The 23,988-nt window shown below is 39.3% G+C and overlaps 3 protein-coding genes across 3 annotated transcripts; 2 read left to right on the top strand and 1 right to left on the bottom strand.

Moving 5' to 3' along the window:
* Nucleotides 1-1,999: 1,999 nt before the first annotated feature.
* LOC101900600 (E3 ubiquitin-protein ligase listerin) lies at nucleotides 2,000-17,633 on the bottom strand. The gene is made up of 14 exons (XM_011293757.3): nucleotides 17,481-17,633; nucleotides 16,541-17,325; nucleotides 16,301-16,480; nucleotides 15,193-16,240; nucleotides 13,555-15,137; nucleotides 11,295-11,487; nucleotides 11,055-11,238; nucleotides 10,816-10,907; nucleotides 10,483-10,760; nucleotides 10,243-10,402; nucleotides 10,070-10,181; nucleotides 2,537-2,940; nucleotides 2,310-2,477; nucleotides 2,000-2,239 (listed from the first exon to the last, which is right to left on the bottom strand). Exons 1-14 carry the CDS (start codon nucleotides 17,526-17,528, stop codon nucleotides 2,180-2,182), a joined length of 5,295 nt encoding a protein of 1,764 aa, XP_011292059.2. The 5' UTR covers nucleotides 17,529-17,633; the 3' UTR covers nucleotides 2,000-2,179.
* On the top strand, nucleotides 4,268-10,197 carry LOC101887627 (uncharacterized). Its single transcript, XM_005182419.3, has 2 exons — nucleotides 4,268-5,084; nucleotides 9,701-10,197. Exons 1-2 carry the CDS (start codon nucleotides 4,319-4,321, stop codon nucleotides 10,009-10,011), a joined length of 1,077 nt encoding a protein of 358 aa, XP_005182476.2. The 5' UTR covers nucleotides 4,268-4,318; the 3' UTR covers nucleotides 10,012-10,197.
* A 2,997-nt stretch (nucleotides 17,634-20,630) lies between the features above and the next one.
* LOC101900424 (nucleolar protein 11) lies at nucleotides 20,631-23,060 on the top strand. The gene is made up of 4 exons (XM_005182407.4): nucleotides 20,631-20,854; nucleotides 20,928-21,092; nucleotides 21,148-21,535; nucleotides 21,604-23,060. Exons 1-4 carry the CDS (start codon nucleotides 20,723-20,725, stop codon nucleotides 23,031-23,033), a joined length of 2,115 nt encoding a protein of 704 aa, XP_005182464.2. The 5' UTR covers nucleotides 20,631-20,722; the 3' UTR covers nucleotides 23,034-23,060.
* Nucleotides 23,061-23,988: the final 928 nt, after the last annotated feature.

The following is a 23,988-nucleotide window of genomic DNA, read 5'->3' as shown; positions in this document are numbered from 1 at the left end:
ACAAATCTTTGCCCATGGCCATTAACTTCACACCCTCTTGAAAGGATACATATAGACTATGCTGGTCCAGAAAAAGGTAAATATTATCTTCTTATCATCGACTCGTATTCAAAATACCCTGTTATATACGAGACAACAACGACAACCACATATGCAACATTAAAAATGTTAAACGAATATTGTGCACTCTTCGGAAATCCTGAACAATTGGTCTCGGACAACGGAACACAGTTCTGTTCAGAACAATTTGAGAAGTGGTGCAGCAAAAAAGGCATTAAACACACAAGGACTGTTCGTTTTCATCCAAGTTCAAATGGACAAGCCGAGCCTTTCGTTGATACACTTAAACGTGCATTAAAAAAACTAGAAGGGGAAGAAACGCCTACGGAATCTCTCCAAACCTTCCTGGAAGTCTACAGATCCACACCAAATCCAAATGCACCAGAAGGTAAGTCTCCAGCAGAATCCTTCATCGGAAGAAAAATGAGAACGGTCTTCGACGTTCTAAGGAAGCAACAATCGCCTGAGTATAACGTCAATCACAAAATGGAACAGCAGTACAATACCAAACACGGTACCAAAAACAGAGAGTTTAGCAACGGAGAATTGGTCTATGCCAGAAACTTCAAAGGAAACAAAAGTTACTGGACAACAGGCGAAATAGTCGAGCGTAAAGGGAAAGTCATTTACAACACTCTAATCGACGTTGGGGACAGGAAAATTCTAGTACGAGCTCATACTGATCAACTTCGACATAGAGAATCGGTAGAGTCAAGCAGTCAAGAACGACAAAAACTACCATTAGACGTACTACTTGAAGAATTCGAAATCGCTTTGCCTAACCATCAAGAACATTTTGCAACTCCAACAGGTTCACCAAACTGGACACCTCAAAGAATAACAAGTCGCAGACAACCAGTCGAACCTATTTCAAGATCACCTTCTCATCTTAAGGAGGGAGATGTTGGGGCAACCCACATTAACAATATGGCATCTCATGTTGCAACATCCTATACGGCAACGCCCATATAATAGGACGCCGTGCTACCGCCATTTTAGCTTGCTCAGTCTTGTTTTGTCTGTCACTCGAGTCTGACTCACTATATTGTAACTTCTTCATTCTTTTTAAATTAGTAGCTGTGAACGCTCATCATCCAATAAATCTATACACCTTTAGTATTAACAAACATTGGCTTTTATTTCAACCATAAAAGCACAACAAAAACATTCTTTAAAAAATCCACGTTTTGTGGCTCTGATGGCCTTTGAAAAGATTCTTTAAAAAATCCACGTTTTGTGGCTCTGATGGCCTTTGAAAAGATTCTTTAAAAAATCCACGTTTTGTGGCACTGATGGCCTTTGAAAAGATTCTTTAAAAAATCCACGTTTTGTGGCTCATATGGCCTTTGAAAAGATTCTTTAAAAAATCCACGTTTTGTGGCTCTGATGGCCTTTGAAAAGATTCTTTAAAAAATCCACGTTTTGTGGCTCTGATGACCTTTGAAAAGATTCTTTAAAAAATCCACGTTTTGTGGCTCTGATGGCCTTTGAAAAGAATCTTTAAAAAATCCACGTTTTGTGGCACTGATGCCCTTTGAAAAGATTCTTTAAAAAATCCACGTTTTGTGGCTCTGATGACCTTGAAAATATTCTTTAAAAAATCCACGTTTTGTGGCTCTGATGGCCCTTGAAAAGATTCTTTAAAAAATCCAAATTTTGCGGGTCTGATGGCCTTTGAAAATATTCTTTAGAAAATCCAAGTTTTTTCGTAATTTTAATTGCCCTTTCAAAAATGTATTATAAAAATATCCACGTTATATAGCTTTTGATGGTGCCTCAACAGGTCCTTAAAGGATTCATCATTTGTACATCTGATGTTACTCCAACAAGTATTATTAACAAATCTCGATTGGATCTCCGATTTACTTGAAAAATCCAAGCTTAACTCTGTCCTAGTCCTTCTTGAAAATATCTCCATTTGATGAAAATTTATTCTTAATTTCTTTTATACAATGTTTATTTGAATAATTTAATGTTAAATAATCTATAAGCATTATACAATAATTTATACCGTTCACACATACACACAGTATGTGTTAGGAGCGATTTGTTGTGACCATAACGCCTGGAGTTTTTGAGTAAAAACTAAATTGCTATTGCTTTTACGGTTGATATTCTATTAGAAGACATTTCTACAAATGGGACAGGTTGACTTCGAACTGGTTGTAAACCATTTATACTGAAAAGAAATGAAAAAAAAAAAACATATTAAAAAGGATATTAATCTGGAAACACAAATCTTGGCTTACCAAACATGGCCCATGGAATTTCTTTTTACATGTTTTACATGTCAGTTTGGGTAATTGGCAAGTATCTTGATGTATGACCGTATAACAGACATAACATTCTTCAACACCTTCGAATTTCTTGTCCAAGTTGTTCTTCCACAGGGCCAGGCCATCAAATATGGTGCCGTTCTAAAGAGGGATATCAGATTATTTATTTTGTTTGTAAAAAACGAACGAAATATAACTACCTGATGCGTCAAAAATATGGTCAACTGCATGGCCACATTGCGCGACGAAGCCCTTCCACCGATTTGTTTGTTACAATCCACTTTGACCGAACCCAGCGGATAATTTGAGGCCAATGTTATAACCAACTCCATGCGAGCCTCATCTATGGAATACACAGCCAAAACTTCTCGTGTCGATATGTGTACGGTAACCTGCATATTTTCATGTTTATCCTTTTTCCCAGCAATGGCCATAAGTTCCTCTTGACAGATGATGGGCGACACAAAATTCGTGGTCAGCGTATCGACAAAGGTCTTTTGTCGCGAGGGACTGGTATTCCACCATTTGCGTACAACAGCGGGTAGTTTGCTCAAAACATCCGTATACAGATGGCAGGTATATTTCTCCAAGGAGAGGCTGTTATCTGAAAGGGTGAAAAAAAAAAATCGATATGGGGAATTAAAAGAGATTGGGATATTTATAGAATGTTTTAAATAGGGCATCAGAGCTCAAAATAGAGGATTCTTAATTTTTTTTAAATCTTTCATAGAGTAGATGGTTTCTGGAAACGTCTATAATGGAGTAAATGGTCCCTGGGACAGTCTACCTTAAAGTAGATGGTCCCTGGAACCGTCTACCTTAAAGTAGATGGTCCCTGGGACCGTCTACCTTAAAGTAGATGGTCCCTGGGGCCGTCTACCTTAAAGTAGATGGTCTCTGGAGCCGTCTACCATAGAGTAGATGGTCTCTGGGACCGTCTACCATAGAGTAGATGGTCTCTGGGACCGTCTGCCATAGAGTAGATGGTCTCTGGGACCGTCTGCCATAGAGTAGATGGTCTCTGGGACCGTCTGCCATAGAGTACATGGTCCCTGGGACCGTTTACCATTGAGTAGATGGTCCCTGATCCTGTCTACCATAGAGTAGATGGTCCCTGATCCTGTCTACCATAGAGTAGAAGGTCCCTGGTCCCGTCTACCATAGAGTAGATGGTCCCTGGGACTGTCTACCATAGAGTAGAAAGTTCCTGGTTCCGTCTACCATAGAGTAGAAGGTTCCTGGTTCCGTCTACCATAGAGTAGAAGGTCTCTGGTGCCGTCTACCATGGAGTAGATGGTCCCTGGTGCCGTCCACCATAGAGTAGATGGTCCCTGGGACCGTCCACCATATAGTAGGTGGTCCCTGGGACCTTCTACAATAGAGTAGATGGTCTCTGGGATCGTCTACCATAGAGTAGATGGTCTCTGGAGCCGTCTACCATAGAGTAGATGGTCTCTGGGACCGTCTACCATAGAGTAGATGGTCTCTGGGACCGTCTACCATAGAGTAGATGGTCTCTGGGACCGTCTACCATAGAGTAGATGGTCTCTGGGACCGTCTACCATAGAGTAGATGGTCTCTGGGACCATCTATCATAGAGTAGATTGTCCCTGGGAACATCTATCATAAAGTAGATGGTCCCTGGGAACGTCTATCACAGAGCCAATGGTCCCTGGGACCGTCTACCATAGAGCCGATAGTTCCTGGGACCGCCTGCCGTAGAGTAAATGGTCCCTGGGACCACCTACCATAGAGTATATGGTCCCTGGGACCACCTACGAAAGCGTAGATGGTCCCTGAGACCGTCTACCATAGAGTAGATGGTCCCTGGGACCAACCAGTATCTATCTTTAACTTGTGATCTTTTTCATAATTGAAATTTATACCTCGAGTTTTTAAAAATAGTAGTCACTGCCTAAAAATTATTTTTTTTATTTGAAATTCAAGTCGGATAAAAAATTCCAACATTTCCCCAATCCGTAATGGCTATAAATTTCGAAGAATTACCCCATGAAATTGATGTATCGGCGGCAAACCCTGTGAGGACAACACGCACCGTCCTCGAAGAAATCAATGCCCGCCAACATTTATTGCTGGAACGCTCGGTAAAATGTAAAAACATTCCTCCCTTCTATGAAAAACCGAAAAAGCAGCCGCCACGTTATACCTACAAATATTTTTGTGTTTGTCCCCGCTATAATCCCCAATACCCCTGCCAACATAGTGGCAATGTCGTTGTGGATCGTGATGTTCTTACGCCACGCGAACACATTGTCTATTTGTCTACACCGCGGGCAAATCATGCAGCACCACGCCGAATGCCAAGATTCTATCAAAAGAAATTCATTTTGCCAAATTGTACGGCTCGAATAAATAGATTAGCTTCGCCGGATTTGAAACGTGTCTCGGAGACATTTGCCAATTTTAGGCATATCCTATCGAAACGACATCGTTCCGCATTGAAGGAACATCTACAACAAAAGCCCAAGGTGGAGTATACGAGCATTGCGACAGCTTTGGAATGGATGGCCGAAGAGAGACGTCTGAAGAAGGTGGCAAAACGTATGGAACGTTTGCGTTGTCAAAAGATATCACGGCAAATTCTACGTAAACAGCGTACACAAATTAAGAAAATCATTTGTGTTCTCTTTGAGGAGATGCGGGAATTTCTGTTGAATGATCAGTTTATTATGGATGATGGTTCGCCATTGGTCGAGGTGATATTGGAAACATTGAGAGAATTTACAGGTAAGGGGAAGGGTTCTTAAAAAAATGGTCCCACAAAAATTCGGCCGAGTCGAACTTTAAATACCCTCCAGGAATTAAAAAAAAAAAAACAAAGCAAAATCCGTTAAAAATTCTATTAAAATCTTAAAAAGACCCGAATGTAGCCGTTATATTAGGGTCTATACGACAACGTGGACCTGCATAGGCATTTTTGTCATAAGCCGTTACAATATTCAAATGCGAAACTTGAAAAAAAATCTGTAAATACTGTCGCTAAAATCATCAGAATGCCGAATATCAGCAGGTGCCGTTATATGGAAGCTATACGAAGACGTAGACATGCACAGCGAATTTTTAGCAATAGGTTGTAGTATCCATTACGAACACCAAATACCAAATTTGAAACAATTCAGGTGAATAATGTCGCTAAAATCATCAAAAAACCGAATATCTGGAGGTAGCTCTATACGAAGACGTGGACCTGCACAGACAATTTTCTGTCGTAGGCTGTGGTATCCATTACGAACTTCAAATACCAAATTTCAAAACAATTCCGTTGAATAATCGCGCTAAAATCATCAAAATACCGAATATGGGGAGTTACCGTTACATGGCGGCTATACGAAGACGTAGACCTGCACGGACAATTTTCTGTCATAGGCTGTAGTATCCATTACGAACTTCAAATACCAAATTTAAAACACTTCAAGTGAATAATGTCGCTTAAATCCCCAAAATACCGAATATCGGCAGGTACCATTATATGGGGAGTATGCCAGAACGTGGACCTACATGGCCCATTTTCAATACGAAAAGTCCTGCAGACATAATATACATTTGAGTAAAATTTTATCAACCTACTTCAGTTCGTTCGGAAACTAGAGTGATTTTCACAGACGGACCCACATCGCTAGGTTAGGTTAAAAGATGCGCGGTTGTATAATCAACCACTCCACTCGGAGACCTATTGGTCCATTGTGTTCATTCTAATTTAAGAAGATAGAGTAGAATATAGAGAAGAGAAGGAAATGAATAGCGGATATTGAAGAATCGAGAATCTGAATAAAGAGTAGAGAAGTTAGTAGGTTTGTATCCACGGTGTAATCGTCCTTAGCCATTTTAGTCTTCTGACTAACTGAAAAATGACTGCTGGCTCGATGTCGGAGAGGGAGGACAAGTCTGGCGGAATTTTCTTAGCCAGTAGCCTCTGTCGCACTCCTATAAGATTTGGACAGTGGCAGAGTAAGTGATCCACCGTGTCAGTTTCTTCCTCGTCCTGACAGAACCTGCAGTATTCAGTGTCGTTCTTTTGTTGTCTTTTTGTTGCAGTGGCCTAATTAAAGGCCCATCACAAACTTTAATCCAGCTTCGCCATGGATATGAGTGACCTTGATCTCCTTTCGGAGTTCACCGGCCAAATCTTTTTGGAGGCATTACATCCCCTTCCAGTTAGCCAGTTCTGTTGCAAGTTCCCAAGATAATGATTATGTAGTACTTCGAAGAAGTGACATAATGGTGGCTTCACACAGCTCTCAATCTCTAGATCTACTGATTCAGATCCGCGTCTAGCCAATTTATCGGCAGATTCATTGCCAGATATGTTGCAGTGTCCAGGCACCCAATAGAGTTTGACAAACGATTTAACCTTTTCCAGAGCATTCCTGCATTCCAGAACTGCTATAGATTTGATTGAATTTAAAGCCTTTAGGGCCGCTTGACTAACGACATACATAGTCACCGGTCCGTCCAGTTCATTGATTCTTTTTGCCAGCAGTTCTATGGCCTTTCTGACAACAAAGATTTCTGCCTGAAAAACGCTACAGTCGTTGTTTAGTTAGAAGGATCGTTGAGTACGTAGACTTTCACAGTAGACTCCAGCTGCCGTTCCACTTTCCATCTTTGACCCAGCAGTTCTATGGCCTTTCTGACAACAAAGATTTCTGCCTGAAAAACGCTACAGTCGTTGTTTAGTTAGAAGGATCGTTCAGTACGTAGACTTTCACAGTAGACTCCAGCTGCCGTTCCACTTTCCATCGTTGACCCATCAGTATAGACAGCTATACAGAGTGTCGCGGGTCCAGATGTCTCTGTTAGGTATATGGATATCAAGTAATTCAAAGCTCTGCCTAGGTGATATATAATCGCTAGCTATAGCCTGATTTCCTATACTTTCCACATACTTGAGAATGAGGGAGTGTCCAAAGGTGTGACTCCGCCATTGTCTTAGCTCATTGAGTCGCGGGGCACACCTAGCAGCTTGTTACTCTACAAATAAACCTTACGGTTTTATATTGAGTAGGTTGTCTAGTGCGAATTGGGATGTGCTCCTAAACGCGCCTGTAATTAGTAGCGATGCTACTCTTTGGACTTTATCAATGCTTTTACTAAAGGCGGTTTTCCCTAAGGAGTGCCACCAAATAAGCCCCCCATAGGTTAGTCCCCAGCTTTCCCCCATGGAGTTTTTGCAGGAATAAAGTTAATTAAGTCCCTCTTTGCTCGCTCCTCGATGTTCTTCTTCCAGCTTTCTTAGTTTCTGGTCTAGGATGGTACCGAGATATTTGGCTTCCGAAGAAAGGCTTAGCATAACACCATCAAGTATTGGTAGCGAAAAGTCTGGGATTTTCCGCTACCTTGTGAAGAGTACGAGTTCAGTTTTTGATGGGTTCACGCCAAGTCCATTGCAGCGTGCTCATCTGAAGAGTCTAACTAAAGCTCCCTGCATAAGATCTGAAACGATTTGCGGGAATTTCCCAGCAATCAGCAAGACCACATCCTCGGCGTAAACCACGTCCTTTGTTCCGCCGTGTTCCAGTTCGATTAGAATGCCGTTTATCGCTTAAAGCCAGAGTAGATATCGTTAAATATACTTTGTGGGATCTAAAATGTATATTTCGAGGCGAGGCGGAATGACAAACTTAATATTCCCTCCATACTGTGGCGGAGGATATAAAAAGTCTCATTTGATAGCTTTAATGTGCCTTCAAAAAATTTTAGAAAATATGTTTCTTTGGCTCTAAAGCGGCTTGGCATCATGACATGGCAGATTTGGTGACTTATGATAAAGGGATGTTACAGCTTAGTTTATAGCCTTTAAAAGATTTTTTCTAATACATATTTTGTAGCCTGGTGTTTCTTCACAAGATATTCTTTAAAAATCCAGATTTTGTAGCACCGATGGCTCTGCAAAATTTTTCTTTAAAAATCTACGTCCCATATATCCGATGGCTTCAGAAAAAAAAATAAAATTACATTTTGGAACTTAAAAAAATACAGAAAATATTCTAAAAGAAACAAGTTTTGTAGCTCTGATGGGCTTTCAAAAGAAATATTAAAAAAACTGATTTCGTGGGTCTGAAGGGTCTTAAAATTATTAAAATACTAATTTTGTAGCTCTATTGGTTTTAAAAATATTGATAAAAATCCATTTTTTGTACCTCTGATGGTCCATCAAAAAATATCCTTGAAGAAAATCCCAGTTTCACAAATTTGACTATTCTTAAAAAATCTTGGAGAATTGACTTTGTCTCCTAGCGTTTTTCAGGCAGAAATCCTGGCGGTCAAAAAGGCCATAGACCTGCTAGTCACGAGGAACATAGAGGTCGGAAGTCCGGTGACTATATATGTCGATAGTCAGGCGGCACTGAAAGCACTAAATTCCTTTACTATCAAGTCTAGGGCTGTTTTAAGCTGCAGGGAAGCCTTGGAACACTCTAGGTTGTCAATCAAGCTTTGTTGGGTTCCCGGCCATTACAATATCACAGGTAACGAAACTGCAGATGAATTGGCCAGGCTAGGATCCGAATCAACTACAATAGAAATAGATAATTCGGTCAAACCACCACTGTGCCACTTCCTACAGATCGTTCGCAAACACTACCAGGAAAAGACACAACAAAAATGGCTGGATGAAACGGGATGTACCATCTCCAAAAGAATCTGGCCTGTGCTCTCAGAGAAGAGAACAAGATCGCTGATGTCATTGTCTAAACCAGATTTAAAACTTGTGGTGGGCATCATCACAGGTCACTGTAAGGTGAGGGCTATGACCTCAAAATGGGACAGCAATGATATTGATTACTGCAGGATCTGTCAAGATGAAGAAGAAATTGAGACAATCGAACACTTGCTCTGCCACTGCCCAGCGCTCATTAACGTGAGACATAAACTAGTGGGAGAACTAGTGTCACGTGATTTGTCCTCTTTTTCTACCACGGACCCTGCAGTGATCCTTCAATTAGCCAGAAGGTTCAAGTGGCTAAAGACGACACGGCAAACTCAGCCGTAGACTACGTACTATCTATTTCCTACTGTCAATTCTTATACTTTCTCTATCTTTCGCTCTAACTCTTTCCTAGGATGAACACAATGGACCTATAGGTCTCCGAGTGGAGCAGTTGCTAAATGCAGCTGCGCGTCCTTTAACCTAACCTAACCTTGTCTCCTATCTCTGATGACCTATATATAAAATGAGAAACGTTTTATAGCTCTGAAGAATCTTAAAAATATTCTTAAAAAAACCCACGTTCATCTTGCGGCTTGAAGGCCTTTAGAAATCTCTCTACACTGTACTTCTTAATGCCTTAAATACATTTTCAACATAGAAGCTCTCGTAACTCTTTCCTAAAATTTCTTTCCAGATAGGGAATTCTTTGTGACGAATAATTTGAAAGAATATCAAAAGATTTTATCCCTCAATTTGGCCGTGTGGATAAATAAGTTCATATCGAATTTGAATATACACATTGCTGAAAGTCCCCAACAACAATATGGACAACAGCAGCAGCAGCAAATGGCACCTCCAATGTCCGATGGAATTCTTCACGAAATGCCACAATCTTTTCTACCCCTTGCTGATTATATTCCCTATACCAGTAGCTCGGAAACTAATTCCATAGATCAAAGGCAAGCATGCTCCAAGATAAAGCAACAAACCAATAAGACCAAATGATTTTGGGCCAAAAGAAACACCATAGAGTTGGGCATAATGTTTGTCAGCACCAACTTACCCTTGATTTGTGACCACGTCAGACCCTTGAAAATATCATTGTTTAACTGTTTGGTACTGTGATTTTTCAAAATTTCCACTGGCATACAACGAAACAGGAAGTGTAATAAATTCTGGAAAGGATATCAAGTTGTTAGCTCTTTTTTAATATTAGAATATTTTCCAAAATCCCACCTCTTCATATTTGTTTTCATGTAAGAACGTTGTATAAACTGAACGTAAAGCCACGGGAGATTTGGCACAGGCATAGATGATGCAATCCCACAGCATAAGATATGAGAAGGCCTCATGACGATCCACCGGCTGCATTTCAGAAATTTCGGTAAGTTTGAAACTGAAACAAAACGAAACGAAAAGAAGAACATGAAAGGCTTTCCGAGAATTACATATGAAGCTCCTCCTCCTCCTCCATACCTAAATTCTTGTAAATATTTCCTTATGGGTCCATCATAACGTCCTATATAGTCCTCAAAACGATTAAGGAAATGCCATTTAATTTCCTGATGTTCATCCTTATCGATTTGTTCCGATTTAATGTCATACATTTCAATATCATCAGCCACAAAGTAGGGTGTTAGATTGCGCATCATATGCATGCTTAGGGTGCGTAGGGAATGGACAGGACTTGAGAGATTTTTTAGCAAAAAATTACAAACATGATCCAATGTCATTTGGCTGGAAGATTTACAGAACTGAAAGCAAATTTATTAATACAAGAAAAATCAAAAAAGAATTTAATTTGATTACCGTGTAGATAACTCCATAGTCAAGATATTCCATGGTGGCCGTTAATTCCACAAGAAATACCTGCCAGCAATCACTAAAACTGTCCTTGATATCTGAAATGGAAACACAAAATAAAATACTTCTAAAAATATTCGATAGTTTCATTTTTTCGAGTTAAGCTATTATTGACCCAGGGAGATGGCATTGAAAATAGCAACCCAGGGAAGGTTCGATTCCACAAAAAGTTTCCCCAACATTACCTCGATATTGACATATTTTGTAGAATGTTTTGAATATGGTCAAATAAACATCTCGCGAGAATACATTCAACCATTCATCATAGACATTTTTAAGAAGTTCTGTGGAACTTTTTTGCTTCTCTTCGTCGAAAAATTTCGTGAGAGCAGCAAACAATTTGAAGACTTGCAAAGTGAAATATAAGCTCTGTAAAAAAATGATAAGGAGTTACTTTCTATCAAAATGTTGTTAATTTGTATTACCTTTTGATCGGCATTTTCCAAGGCATAGTCCAGAGATTTGGTAACACTTAATATCCAATGGCCCAACCCAATGCGTATGACATCCCAATTTTTAATAGTCAACTGATGGGGTATACACTCGAGGGCACACGACAGCAATTTGATGTATTCCACGGCATTGAGAATGGTGGGTATTTCTTGTTTGAAAATTTCGCTACATAAAAAGACATAGAAAACAAAATAAGAAAAAAAAATTAATATTGAAAAATCCAAATTTGCGAAGGTTAGAAATCCCATTTAAAATCGCAAAATTTTTGGTGAGATGAAAAAACTGCAACCAACTTCAGACTGTTGTCATTTCTAAGCCACTCGTCCGACAGCTGTTAAAATTATTCCACATACAGCTCATTATATTCTTTACAAGCGTACAAAAGCATTTTGGTGAGAATTTTCCAGAAAAAAGTTATTCGTGATGGAATTCAGGCGTGATAGTGTGATTTCTTTATATTTGGCTGGAAAACCACAAGTGGTTATCGTTAGAGCACTCCAGCATTTAAATGTGAATAAATTTTTTTGTCTCGTACCATCGCTCGTTACCGTGATACTGGTAGCGTAGCCCGCCGTCAAGGAAGTGGACCGAAGAAGAAAACAGCAACATAAGCAGAAATGGTTCGAAAAGAAAAAAAAAACGACCGCCTCGAAGTGGCCGAAAAATGGCTCGTGAACTGAACATATCGCAATATTACATTCGTCAAATATTTAAAAATTAGTTCGGGATAAAGCCATTGAAATTCCAAAAAGTGCAAGAACTTACACCGCAACAGAAAGAAAATAGACTCAAAAGAGCTAAAGAGTTGCTGCCCTTTGGCCGAAAGTGGTGAACTGCCGAATTTGGTTTTCTCCGATGAGAAAACATTCGTTGTCCAGCAGTTTGTAAACAAACAAAATGATCGGGTTTACTTGCCAAAGAGGTTGGCCACCAGAACTCAAGCGCCGACCATGGTTGTTGTTGTTGTAGCAGCTCATACATCTGGTTCTGCCTCTAAGTCCAGTCTCAAAAAGGATGCAACTTGTATGGGTTGTGTCCATAACGAGGCTGGAATTAGGTGAGTAGGCTTGGCTGGACACCGAAATAGGTGCAGCGTGTCATGTGGGCCTGTGCCACAAGCTGGGCAGATGTTCTGCACATCGCTGTTGATCCCGGTAGGAATTTAGGCGGCTACACCATTCGGATCGTAATTGAGACAAAACTACTCGGGTCTTTCAGGGCAGCCCTCGTTCTTCAGCCGCGACGGGAGGGGGATGGTCTCCTAGCACAGTATTCACTCTATATCCTTCAATGACTTCTGAGACCGCATTAGAGTTAATACTATTCAGTCCCGCTTAATAGACCTGTGGATCTAGAGGCTCTTTTACCTCTGCACTTCTCTCTCTAGATCATGAAGATATTTCCAAACGTGCCTGGGCGGAGGTTGCCTATCCACAAGATGGTGATTCGGATGGCTTTGTCTATAACACCCAAGCAGGTATTGCATTGGCAGCATTTTGTTATGCTGTCGCACCGGTAAGACATTCGCCTCCTCATGTAGGTGATCGACAGGTGTCATGAGGAGGCACCCTGTTGCGGTTCTAAGGGCGGCATTCTGGCAGGACCGGCCATGGTGATGGTGTGGGCCGCCATAACAGCCGATGGTCGCTCTCCGCTTTTATTAATCGACCGTGGCATCATTAGAATAACTGCTGAATATTTTCGAGAAAATATTCTGGAGGGTGGTATTAAAGCCTTGGGCAGGCAAACATTTTGGCCGCAGACCTTGGACATTCCAACAGGACTCAAGACCATGCACTCGCACTCAGCGCGTGCCACCCAAGAATGGTTACAAAATGAGGTTCCTCACTTCATTTTCAGCGCACAATGGCCACCAAAAACTCCGGATATCAATCCGTTGGACTATTGTGTCTGGAGTATTTTGGAAAGCAAGGTTGGTACTAAAAAATACCAAAGTGTCGATCACCTCAAGCAAACGCTTCGCCGGAAATGGGCCAAAATACCGCAGAGCAACATTCGGGCAGCGTGTGACGGTTTCATTGGCCGTTTGAAGGCCATAATTCGTGCCAAACGTGATCAATTCGAACAAATCTAAACCAATTCTAAAATTTGATGGTATTTCCGACATTTTTTGCTTTCGTTCAATAAAATTTAGACAAAAATTTAAAAATTATGACATTTGACTTTGTTGCAGTTTTTTTTTATCTCACCCGTATCTCACCCGCCATTTACCTTTGATAAAGTAACAAATCCTTCTGCGTGTGCAACTTATCCGAATGTTCTGTGATAAACTGCACGGTAACGGATATAATATTTTGATCGGATTTTTCATTATAGGCCAGGGAGAAATTATTCTCCAAAAGAGCACGAAAGACGCCAGCCTTTATCCAAATATCGTTGGGTTCACAACGCATTATGGGACATTGGAGATCTATGGTTTTGGCTTCCAATTTCGGTAGAAGATATTGTAAGGCTCCCATATAGGCTTTGAATGTTTTCTTTTGGGCAAAATATTCTTGCAGATCTTCGGCCAAGAGCAGTAGGCCACTTTCTTCAAACTGCGAATATTGTTGGATGTTCACCAGATAGGGAAGGGAACGATAATATGCCAAATTCTGCTCCTTGGCCGATTCTTCCATGAGTAATTCCTTTAGGGTTATACTTAATTCACCTGAATTTCGCAACAGGAATTGGACTTTTTCTGAAAATTCCAAACACAGTGATTCGATGTTTGTGTCCAGGGCATCAGCGCATTGATTTATCAAGGAGTCTCCGGCAGCTGCTATATTAATGTATTTCAGCAATTCCATTTGTAAATAATTTGACCATACTTTAAGTAGATTTTCATTAGGATCACAGTAATCTTCGGTTATTTCATCATCGTTTCCTTCGTTTTTATCCTGTTGTTGGGTGGATTCTTGGGGTTTACCACACACCAATTTACTGAGTATTGAAAAATTCAATAGAGACCGTTGCAGGGTGCCTTGCAACTTTGCCAATTTATTAACATGGCTGGTAAAGCCTGAGCTCGGCGTTGCCAATCCCTTTAGGGATTCTATGAAAAGGCAGACATTCAGCAGTTCATTTACTCCATTGGTGTCTTGTTTCAATATCGTCTGAAGAATATGATCAATTTTATTGTATCTTTCTTTTTCGTCGGATATATTCTCCGTGGAACATGTCACAAACTTGCCGGTAGCTTCTGCTATGGAATCGATGTTGGTGGGAGTAAGATTTGTTTTCTCCCCTTGCCTATCAATGATGAGCGCACATTTCTCTAGCAATTCGTTGTTCAAAATTATATCCTCACTTGATAGGGCATCCTGCCAGCATGTGGTAATTTCCCATAGAGTATCTTCAGATATGTAATCGCTTACAGATTTTTGTATGCTAAATGTAAAGAGGCGAAGAAACACCTCGTGCTTTACCTCCAGTGAGGCATTTTCTTTGGAGCACACCACCGGCATAATTTGGGCAATAAAACTGCCACAGGCATCAACATCTGTTTCTTGATCTGTATCTTCTTCGGCATTAGTTTCGTCTGGACCATCCAGTAGGGGTTTTGATAATGTCATTAGAATCTTATCCACAGTTTTGGGGGATATTAATATTTCTCCCGTATCAGTTTCAAAGAAACATTTATGCAAAAGATTAAATAGATCTTTGGAATTATTTTTCACCACATCCTCGGCTACTTTGCTAATGATATTTGTGATTTCCTCCTGGCAGAGTATTGTGCGTATTTCGGGCTCAACACAGAGTGGATGGGATAGCAAACGATTTAATACCAACGTTTGGGTCAGGTGATGGGAAATCTAAAAATAAAACAATTAATAAATTTGGAAAAATATATTCCAGATTTTGTCCCACCTTTATCAACTCCTTATCGATGTATTCGAAACGTTTTGCCTTCTCACAGTGTTGGAGAATCTCAAAAATAACATCTACCACAATTTCACAGGCCTCATTGTCCATAAACGATGAGCTGAGAAGTTGAATAAATGCCTTGAGTGCTCCATCCAAACTCTCGTCCGCCGCACTTAGCTTCGCAAAGAATTGCCTATCGTTAAACATATTACACAGTATACGTACATTTTTAATGTATTTCGATGTCTTAAGATTTTGAGTTTTTTCCATGCAAATTCGTAACAATTGTAAAACCAATTGTTTCAGTTCTTTTTGTCTAAAATCAGCAGCCACCTGGCTGGATTTGGGGGTATGTGGACGTTCTGATTTTGTGGAGTTTTCATCGTCTTCTTTTTCGTTTTCTGCAAACTTAACCTTGTGTTCTTCTAGACTTGGATTGGCCACATACAAATCATTGATCAGCTCTATAACTCTTTCCAAATAGAGTTCACTAACATTTGGCTGGTTGAGGCCCTCAGTGGTAATTTGGAACAGGGATTGCCAAAATTTATCCAACAACAACTGATAGATTTCCGAAGTTGTATGCTGCCGATCGAAAAATGCCACCAGGGTACAGGCATTTTGAAAAATATATCTTGAGGATATACTATTCGGGCTGCTGAGACACACCATTAATGGTTGCATGACATTTTCCTGTAACAAATACTCAAGAAGTTCCCGATTCGTATTAGAAGAGTCCGACGTTTGTTCTTTGGAAGCATTGTTGATTTTTTGATTTATATATCGCAGACATTCAAAATAGGTTTTGATGATCATGATGTTATCCTGCTTTGATATTTGGGAAGATTCGCTGACAATCACACCCTTGAGGTTGTCAAAGAACTGTTTAATGAAGTTATGGTATTCTTCAATATCTTGGGTAACATGGGAAAGTTGGGAGAAGAAGGGTAAGACGTTGGGGCAAATGGCTTGGGCATTGCGATTGAAGGCATTTCTCAGTAAATGACCAAATTTGGGCCAGACTTTTTCACGGAAATCAATTGTTTGGGGCCTGAAAACCACAACGACAAGGAATTAACATTGGGTAAATCTAGAAGACCATTTAACATACCAATCTTGGAAATTTGCCTGAATCAACAAAATACAACCCCAGACATGGGGTGCAACCAACGGATCGGATTCATCAATGTTTTGGAATGCCACAGTGGTGACCTGGGTTTTGTGCTGTTCAACAATTTCCAAAAGCTGCGGGCTCTGTAGTAAATGATAGATGAACTCAAACCAGGCAGCCCTAGAAGAAAGCAATGAATAACAATTAAAAAAACATAAACAATCTCCCAACACAACTTACTTTATGGCATTCAGCTTATTCTTGGCAAAGCTGAAAAATTTCTGATGTTCCAACAACTTTGCCAGCAATTCCTTGATCTTACTTTGATCTTCCGCCTTTTGAGAGTGTTCCACAAAAAAGGACAACTCCTTGAGGCTGCAAACAACAACACGTTGATATTTCTGCTCGGCTTCTTCGGGTGTTAAACTTTTGCCCGTTGACAACGTTGCCGCTGTGTGAAATGTCAAATTCCTGCTGGCATAATCAATAATATCCACTTGGCAATGTAGACAAACATCTGTCAGTTTTGAGGAGAATGTCTCATTAAAACAACTACTCGCCATACTGGCTGCCGGTGCATAATTATCATATTGACTGGCCAGCCAGACTGGTACCAATTGCTTCAAATATGGAGCTATTGCTTTTTTACATTTTGTGACGAGAATTTGTAGAACGGTCTGCGTTAACTCCCTCACTGAATGCTCTGGATCTGTGGCCAAATTTTGATAGAATTTTGGCCATAATGGTAATATGGTTTTCAGCTCATCCATATCAGATTGATTGATTAAATCAATGAATTCTTGCAGGGCCTTTTTCTTTGTCATTGGATCTTTTTTGGACAGCTTCTTTAGGGTCAATTGGTATGGTGTCGAAATGCTGGCATCAAAGGTTTCGGGCATTTGTTCAGCTGCCGCTCCAAAGCCGGGTACAAATGGTATCAAACCCAAATCCGAATGGGCTGAAAAGCCCACAAACACGGGCTGGGTTGTACCCAATAATTCCGCACTACGTGCCGAACTGGATGGCTGAAAAAAGATAATGTAATTTTTTTTTGTACTAAAGACTTTCATGGTGAAATTGAAATCTCGGGAGAGTGAGATTTTGCTATTTTGGCATCGGGACCGTCTGTCTGGTTTCACTGCTCTCCCCATTCACTAATTAGCTTGGTCACATTCCATACCTTCACGTTATTCTTGGTTCTTTGTGCATGCTTAGTTTTGCCACCCATGTCTAGTGCTTGCTTTTTATGCGATTTATTTTTCTATCTTAAACAAATGCCAAAGCTCCAGCAAGTTGACAAAATAAAGGGAAAACGACGGCAGCATTCGAGTGCGGCTCTGATGTTTCCCTTTATAATATGTGAATCATGGCGCAATAACAAGGTGTTCATGCAAATTTTAAAAACCAGATGAAATGTCAAAATTTTGTTTACAATTCTTTGGCTATTTGTTTATATTTTTCTGTGATTTCAGTCACAAGAATGGATTTTGACATTACATTTGGTAGTCAGTTGGTTTGGCAGTGAGAACTTAAGGGCTATGTACATAAGAAGCTTGAAGTCATGGCTAGGCATATTTTGTGACATTTCACAAAGGGATTACAGAGCCGCACTAAAATCCAGCCGTCGTTTTCCATTATAATTTGACATTAATATGCCTAGCCATGACTTCAAGCTTCTTATGTAAATAGCCCTTTATAGTGTCAGGCCGACAAGACCAGCTGATTTAACTCGTGTTGTTAAAATGCATGTCAGGCCATTGTGCAGCTTGCAGCAGCTTGAAGTCGTGGCATATTAAGAGATGTAATGAAATATCAAAGCCGCACTCGAAACCTGCCGCCGTTTACACTGTTAATTTGACGTACGACGCACGGACACGTTTGGACGTTTTGTTATCGCCGTGTTTCGATATTTTCTTAGCGATATGGCATCTCTGAAAATAAAGAATCATTGTGTGAGACATGCGAGCGATAAAGATGAAGAATCAAAATAAACGGGACACAAATTGTGGAGAACAATAACAAAAAAGAGAGAAAGAGGGAGAGAGAGATGCCGCTTGGAGAAGGGTTCTAAAATGTGAATAAAAAACCTGGGCAAAGTAGGGTTACACAGGTCGAATAAATGTCAAATTACTAACCAGCGTAATGCTAGGAACACAATTGGAGCGAACGACGAATTTCGCCCTACGCGGCGACAAAATGAGCCGCGAAAATTCGTCGTATGGAACACAATACCGACGAAATTATAAAACAGCTGATGAAGCTGTTTACTTTTTGCTCATTTGTTGACTACAATGAATTATACAAGAACACATAATTCTTTACGTTCTCTATTATAATTTCACTTATGTCCATCTTCTCTATTATAAAATCACTGATATCCATCTTCACTCAGGCGCAAGTACACAAATAAATAAACAAATTAATTATGTTTTTTTTTATACGAGTAACAGATAGTAGAGTGACCATAACAAATTTTAAAGTAAAAAGTAACTTTATTTACTAAAACACATAAAAATCGTACAAGTATGGCCACCTTGTACTGTTTTGTTCGCCGGTCGCCGGCGTATGAAATAGAAATAAAGCTAATTGAGTTCGCGGCGACCGACGAAATTTTCGCCGGTGCCGTGATTGTGTGCACTTCCATATACACATATGTGTTTTATTTTTGACGACGAACATTCGCCGCGAAAAAATTCGTCGTTCGCTCCAATTGTGTTCCTAGCATAATTTAGTCGTACAGCTCTGAGATAGTAAAACAAAACAATTTATTTTTATTTATTTTTTATTTTTATTTATTTCAAAAAAATCAATACATAGAAAGCTTCCTAGCCAATTATACATGTATTGGAGATTACTATAAAAATAAATGCTAATACTGTGGTAGTAATTATCATAATAATACAAAAACAGTTTGTTTACTTTTAATAGCTAAAAATTCAATGAACAAGAATAAACGGCTCCCCAGCCATATGAATATTGAAAGTTAAATAAATGTTACAAGATTTAGGTCCTATAGCAAAGACATATGTAAATGAAAACAAAAAGACTTATAAATTATGTCCACTATTTACAAAACTTTTCAACTTTTTTTTGAAGGTGAAGTAGGAAAACGAGAACCTTCTCAAAGGAGTTGGTAAAGGGTTCCATACTCTGTAGACCCGATTAATTGCCTATTAACACCGAAAATCATGACAAAACAATAAAGGAAAACTCATTTGCCCTCATATACCCTCTAAAAGGCGTGATAATCAAAAAAAAAATATTTTTTTGGAAAATAAATGTAAATTTCTTACCAACTTAAGGAAGAATTACAAAATATACATTTGACAATGAAGGGACAAAAAATAAAAAAATTGTTATCGTATGATAGCATGAGATTACCTTGGTAATTGTACCATGCCGAAAATACGCAATACGACTGTAACTGAATTTGAATACTTTCAAATTATTTTATTTTTTTATTCAAAACAATACATACATGTTTTGTCAGAATAGGGGCGCCAAAAGAAAAAAATGTATTTAGAAGGTAGATTTGTTCTACCTTCTGTAATTGTGGCATGGGTACAACCCAGCTTGTATTTGTTGGTTTTCCAGCCCATCCCGAATTGGAATAGATACCACTTAAGGTGACAACGAAGCCGGCCGTTTACTTAAGCCAGCCAAAGAAGCGTTTTATGCATTCTCACCTTTAGAGCGGAAGTTCAATAAATACCCGAAACCTTTGATGCCAGCATTTCAGGCCGAATAATTAGACATTTCCCCACAATTACTTTGCCGTAATTTGATTAAAAGTACTTGCCTGGGATAAGCAACAAAATAGACCGATCTGAGCATAGCGCATAAACTTAGCATAAGCCCACATTTTGCCTGAAGCCCCGTTGCCGTACCCATAGTAAAAATAGTTTACTTCTCCCCAAACAAGAATGACGCTATCTTCTACAATTTATATCCTCTTTCCTATAAACAGAAAATTTGGTATTTCATTCAATTTAATGTCAAATATAAGTATATTTTTATATGTTTTCTTATATTACGTCATTCGGAAGCTATTATATTTCGCGTTTTTCAACAATCTTTACAAATTTAAATAATTTTTCATTCAATATTTTCAATTCCAAAATTGGTTTGACAGTTCATTGTCCCAGCAGCTGTGTCGACGCGTCTACCTATATTCTTCTACCATGCAGCTCATTGTACCAGAAGCTTTTTTGATGCGCCTACCTGTAGCATTTTATCACGGTCAATCCACTCCTTTGGGGATAACTTTTTCTACCACCTAATTTCCCAAAACACACTTAGTGCACCCTATGTCTTTTCGACTTTTTCGTACCTTGTGATTCCTAACAGTTGTAAACAAAAACACGTGCAACACTGTTCGTTAGCTTCTTTTCTCTTGTTTTCCATTGGAATTTTCTTGAAAATATGACAAAATTCATTACCTATTTCAATTTGTGTCCCATACCAGAGCCCAAGGATTTCTTGGGCATATCTCCGGATAAAGATGAAGGCAATATTATAACCACATTGGGCAAAAACATTATTATTGTTATCAAGGTAAGATGAGTGGAATGGCCTCAGATTGTTTTTTTTTATCGAATAATGAATGAAAATTTTTAATTTCTTATAGATTTCCACACAAAAACAAATACGCAGCTGGTCGGTCTTGGAAAAGTTATCATCAAAGGTGGTCTACGATAAGAAATCGGAGAAATATGTTGGGGTATTTGGTAGCAAATACCTGAGATGTTGGGATGAAGGGACGACAGATGTAAACAAATGCAAGAAATTGAAGGTGAGATGCACATAGCTATAGCTTATTACTAAATATTCTAATGGCCTTCTTTTAGTTCCAAAAATACATTACAAATTTGGTTAGCTGCGGTGATGACACTTTTGTGCTCTACGTTGATGGCTCTTGTGAACTGTTGGCCAAAGCATTAGAATCACGCAAAGAAGATGCTAATATTACCACGGCCCAGCAATTGGAATTATCGAACAAGTTAAGTTTTAGCAATGCCAGCGTTTTTGTTTTGGCCAATGGCTCAAAGATATTGACATATTTCGAAAGAAACAGTTTAAATGGAGATTACTACTTGGTACGTTTACCATTGTCCGAAAATGGTGCTGAGCTCGAAGCACCAAAACGCTTCAAACTGTCGAGAGAAAATTTAAGTGTAACTGTTGCTGGTGCGGCCGTAATTGAAGGTGGAGGTGTACCAGCGTTATTGACAATATGTGAGTAGTACTCCATCTGGTATGAGAATTCATAGGACTTTTTTTATTTAAATTTGAATTCTTTCTAGGGTCCGATAAACGCATGTTTATATTAAACCTATCTGATGATGTTTGCCCAGAACGTTCCCCGGGAAATTTCGTCTCCGTACTAACGCAACTGAAAGTGGACAGTCCGCTGTCTGTAATGGGCATATCGAAACATTTTGTGGCCATTTATGGTGCCAATCATGGCCAGGAGGGTGCCTCACTTTTGCTCTACAACACCCAGTTTAAGGTGATCAAGACAAAACAGTTCTTCAAGGTCTACTTTAACTATTCCAAGTTGTGGTCGGTCAATGATCATATTATACTGGCCATGGGACAAAATCTTTCGGTGGTGAAATATCAAGTTCTCAAAGAAGTCTTGTCGGAATTGGTGGGCACCCAGGTGTCAAACGATTATCAAACGTCCATAGAAATCGATCATATCAATGAGGAAGACATGATGGAAGAGTGTTTACAGTACAGCAAAGATTTTCAAACACAAAATAGCAATGAAGTTGCGGATGCAGATGCCGATGAAGCTGGAAAACCTTTAAAAATTCAAGAAGCCGATGGTCTGACAATTCCCTATATGGGTGTACAAGATTTTGACAAAGAATTAAATGCTTTACGACAATTACACTTGCATGTTGATGTGGTTAATGATAGCCAATTGGATGCTGTCCACATCAATTTGATGTCAAATCACAATGATGCTGGTTTCTCGTGTTCGGAAATACAATTGATTGCCCAACAATTGGAACGTGTGGGTGCTAGCGAACATGAAATAAGTGAAAAACTTTTAACTGTCCTCATGAAAGCAAATCTACTGAAAGATATTGGTGTGTGTTTAAGACGTTACACAAACATATCCGAGAAGATATTGTCGAAAACGTTAAATTACATTTTAAAGAGATACAGTAGTGCCTCAGGAGAAAGCAATGAAAAAGGGACCAAAGTAAATGGAATTGCACAAGAAGAACATATGGAAACGGAAGGTATTCTATCACGAAAGCCCTCCGCGTCGGGCAACACTTCCGAAATCCAAGATATCCTCAATACACTTTTGGCGTGTTCCTTTGATGCCGAGACAATTGCCAAGTGTATACGCCAAGATATGGAATATAAAGAGGTGGTTATTATATTGGAACATCTTTATAATATGATTACATCGGACGACATGTACCTGGAAGAACGTCCGGCATTGTATGAGACAAGTACAGAATATGAATTACAATTATTGCGTTGGTTCGGCGTATTCTTGAATTCCCATTTCCAAAAGTTGGCCCTCTCCAAAGAAGTAGCTTTGATTGAATTACTCTTCAAATGGCATGAACTATTCCAAAGCTATAGACAAGAAATCGTGGAATTGCAAAACGTTGCAGCGCTACTCCATAATGTTGTGGAACGTAGGACAGTGGCAAAAGAGAAAAGTTCTTCGAAATGGTATTCCATAGAAGAGGTTTATTTGTTTTAAAAAAATAAAGTACGTTGTTAAATACAAGAGGAGTTTTTAAATTTCCATTTTAGTACGGGTGAAAGAGGACATTATGGCTAGCTGGCAAGATCTCTTCCTAGTTACTCATTGAATTTGAAAGGGAGAACTGTGCCATGCAACGAAAAATCATAAACTGAGTTTTCAATGAGATGCTCTGTTGCAGAATTGAATGGAAAAACTGCTAATTTTATTTGGAAAAATGTAAACATCTTCAGTGCCATGGAGTGTAGAATCAGGACCACTCTTCAAAGCTGCTAATTTGACATGGGCAGATTCAAACATCTTCGGTTTTATGGAGTATTTGACAATCTTTTCCCAGTATTTTTTTTTCTTTAAATCAACTGCGCCTTAACATATGCAACATATTATGATACAATAATTCTTAATTGTTTTATTTCCGCGATCCTGAAAATATGCTTTGAATAAGGGCGTAGGAAAAACAAGTTACATTTTACTTTTAGCCAGTTGATATTTTGGATGAGTTTAATTTAAGATTGGAATTTCATGAAAATGCTCATATGATAGAGGCAATTAATAGTCAGAGAAACTTTGGGTTGTCAAACACACAGTATCTCTCTCCTTTGGGGTTTTCAAATGAGGATCAGGCAGGCATTACCTGCTTTTATGAAAAGGCGCTTGCCGGGACTCATCGTGGGTAGCTATTGCGTACCTTTTTATTATTTTTTTATTATTATTGTTGTTATTTTATTGTATTGTTATTTTTATACCCTACAACACTAGGTGTTGGGGGTATTATAAGTTTGATTGGGCCAAAAATTATGTAACACCTCGAAATATTGGTTTCCCACATAGGAAAGTATATATGGATCTTCCTAGCTCGCCGAGCTGAGTCGATTTAGCTATGTATGTCCGTCCGTCTGTCTGTCCGTCTGTCCATGTTAATTTGTAATCACTCTACAGGTCGCAATTATGG

The sequence above is a fragment of the Musca domestica genome, unplaced genomic scaffold, assembly GCF_030504385.1.
Source record: "Musca domestica strain aabys unplaced genomic scaffold, Musca_domestica.polishedcontigs.V.1.1 144, whole genome shotgun sequence".
Lineage (NCBI taxonomy): Eukaryota > Metazoa > Arthropoda > Insecta > Diptera > Muscidae > Musca > Musca domestica.
This window is presented reverse-complemented; position numbering and strand designations above follow the sequence as displayed.

What these genes read in the sequence shown, in the direction of transcription:
- LOC101900600 (XM_011293757.3), bottom strand. Translation starts at nt 17,528, where the DNA reads ATGGGTGGCAAAACTAAGCATGCACAAAGAACCAAGAATAACGTGAAG. An exon ending in TCGATAAGGAGTTGATAAAG is followed by an intron (nt 15,138 to 15,192) that starts GTGGGACAAAAT and finishes TTTTATTTTTAG; the next exon opens with ATTTCCCATCACCTGACCCA. An exon ending in GACGTGGTCACAAATCAAGG is followed by an intron (nt 2,941 to 10,069) that starts GTAAGTTGGTGC and finishes TCACCCTTTCAG; the next exon opens with ATAACAGCCTCTCCTTGGAG.
- LOC101900424 (XM_005182407.4), top strand. Translation starts at nt 20,723, where the DNA reads ATGACAAAATTCATTACCTATTTCAATTTGTGTCCCATACCAGAGCCC. An exon ending in ACAAATGCAAGAAATTGAAG is followed by an intron (nt 21,093 to 21,147) that starts GTGAGATGCACA and finishes GCCTTCTTTTAG; the next exon opens with TTCCAAAAATACATTACAAA. An exon ending in ACCAGCGTTATTGACAATAT is followed by an intron (nt 21,536 to 21,603) that starts GTGAGTAGTACT and finishes AATTCTTTCTAG; the next exon opens with GGTCCGATAAACGCATGTTT.
- LOC101887627 (XM_005182419.3), top strand. Translation starts at nt 4,319, where the DNA reads ATGGCTATAAATTTCGAAGAATTACCCCATGAAATTGATGTATCGGCG. An exon ending in AACATTGAGAGAATTTACAG is followed by an intron (nt 5,085 to 9,700) that starts GTAAGGGGAAGG and finishes ATTTCTTTCCAG; the next exon opens with ATAGGGAATTCTTTGTGACG.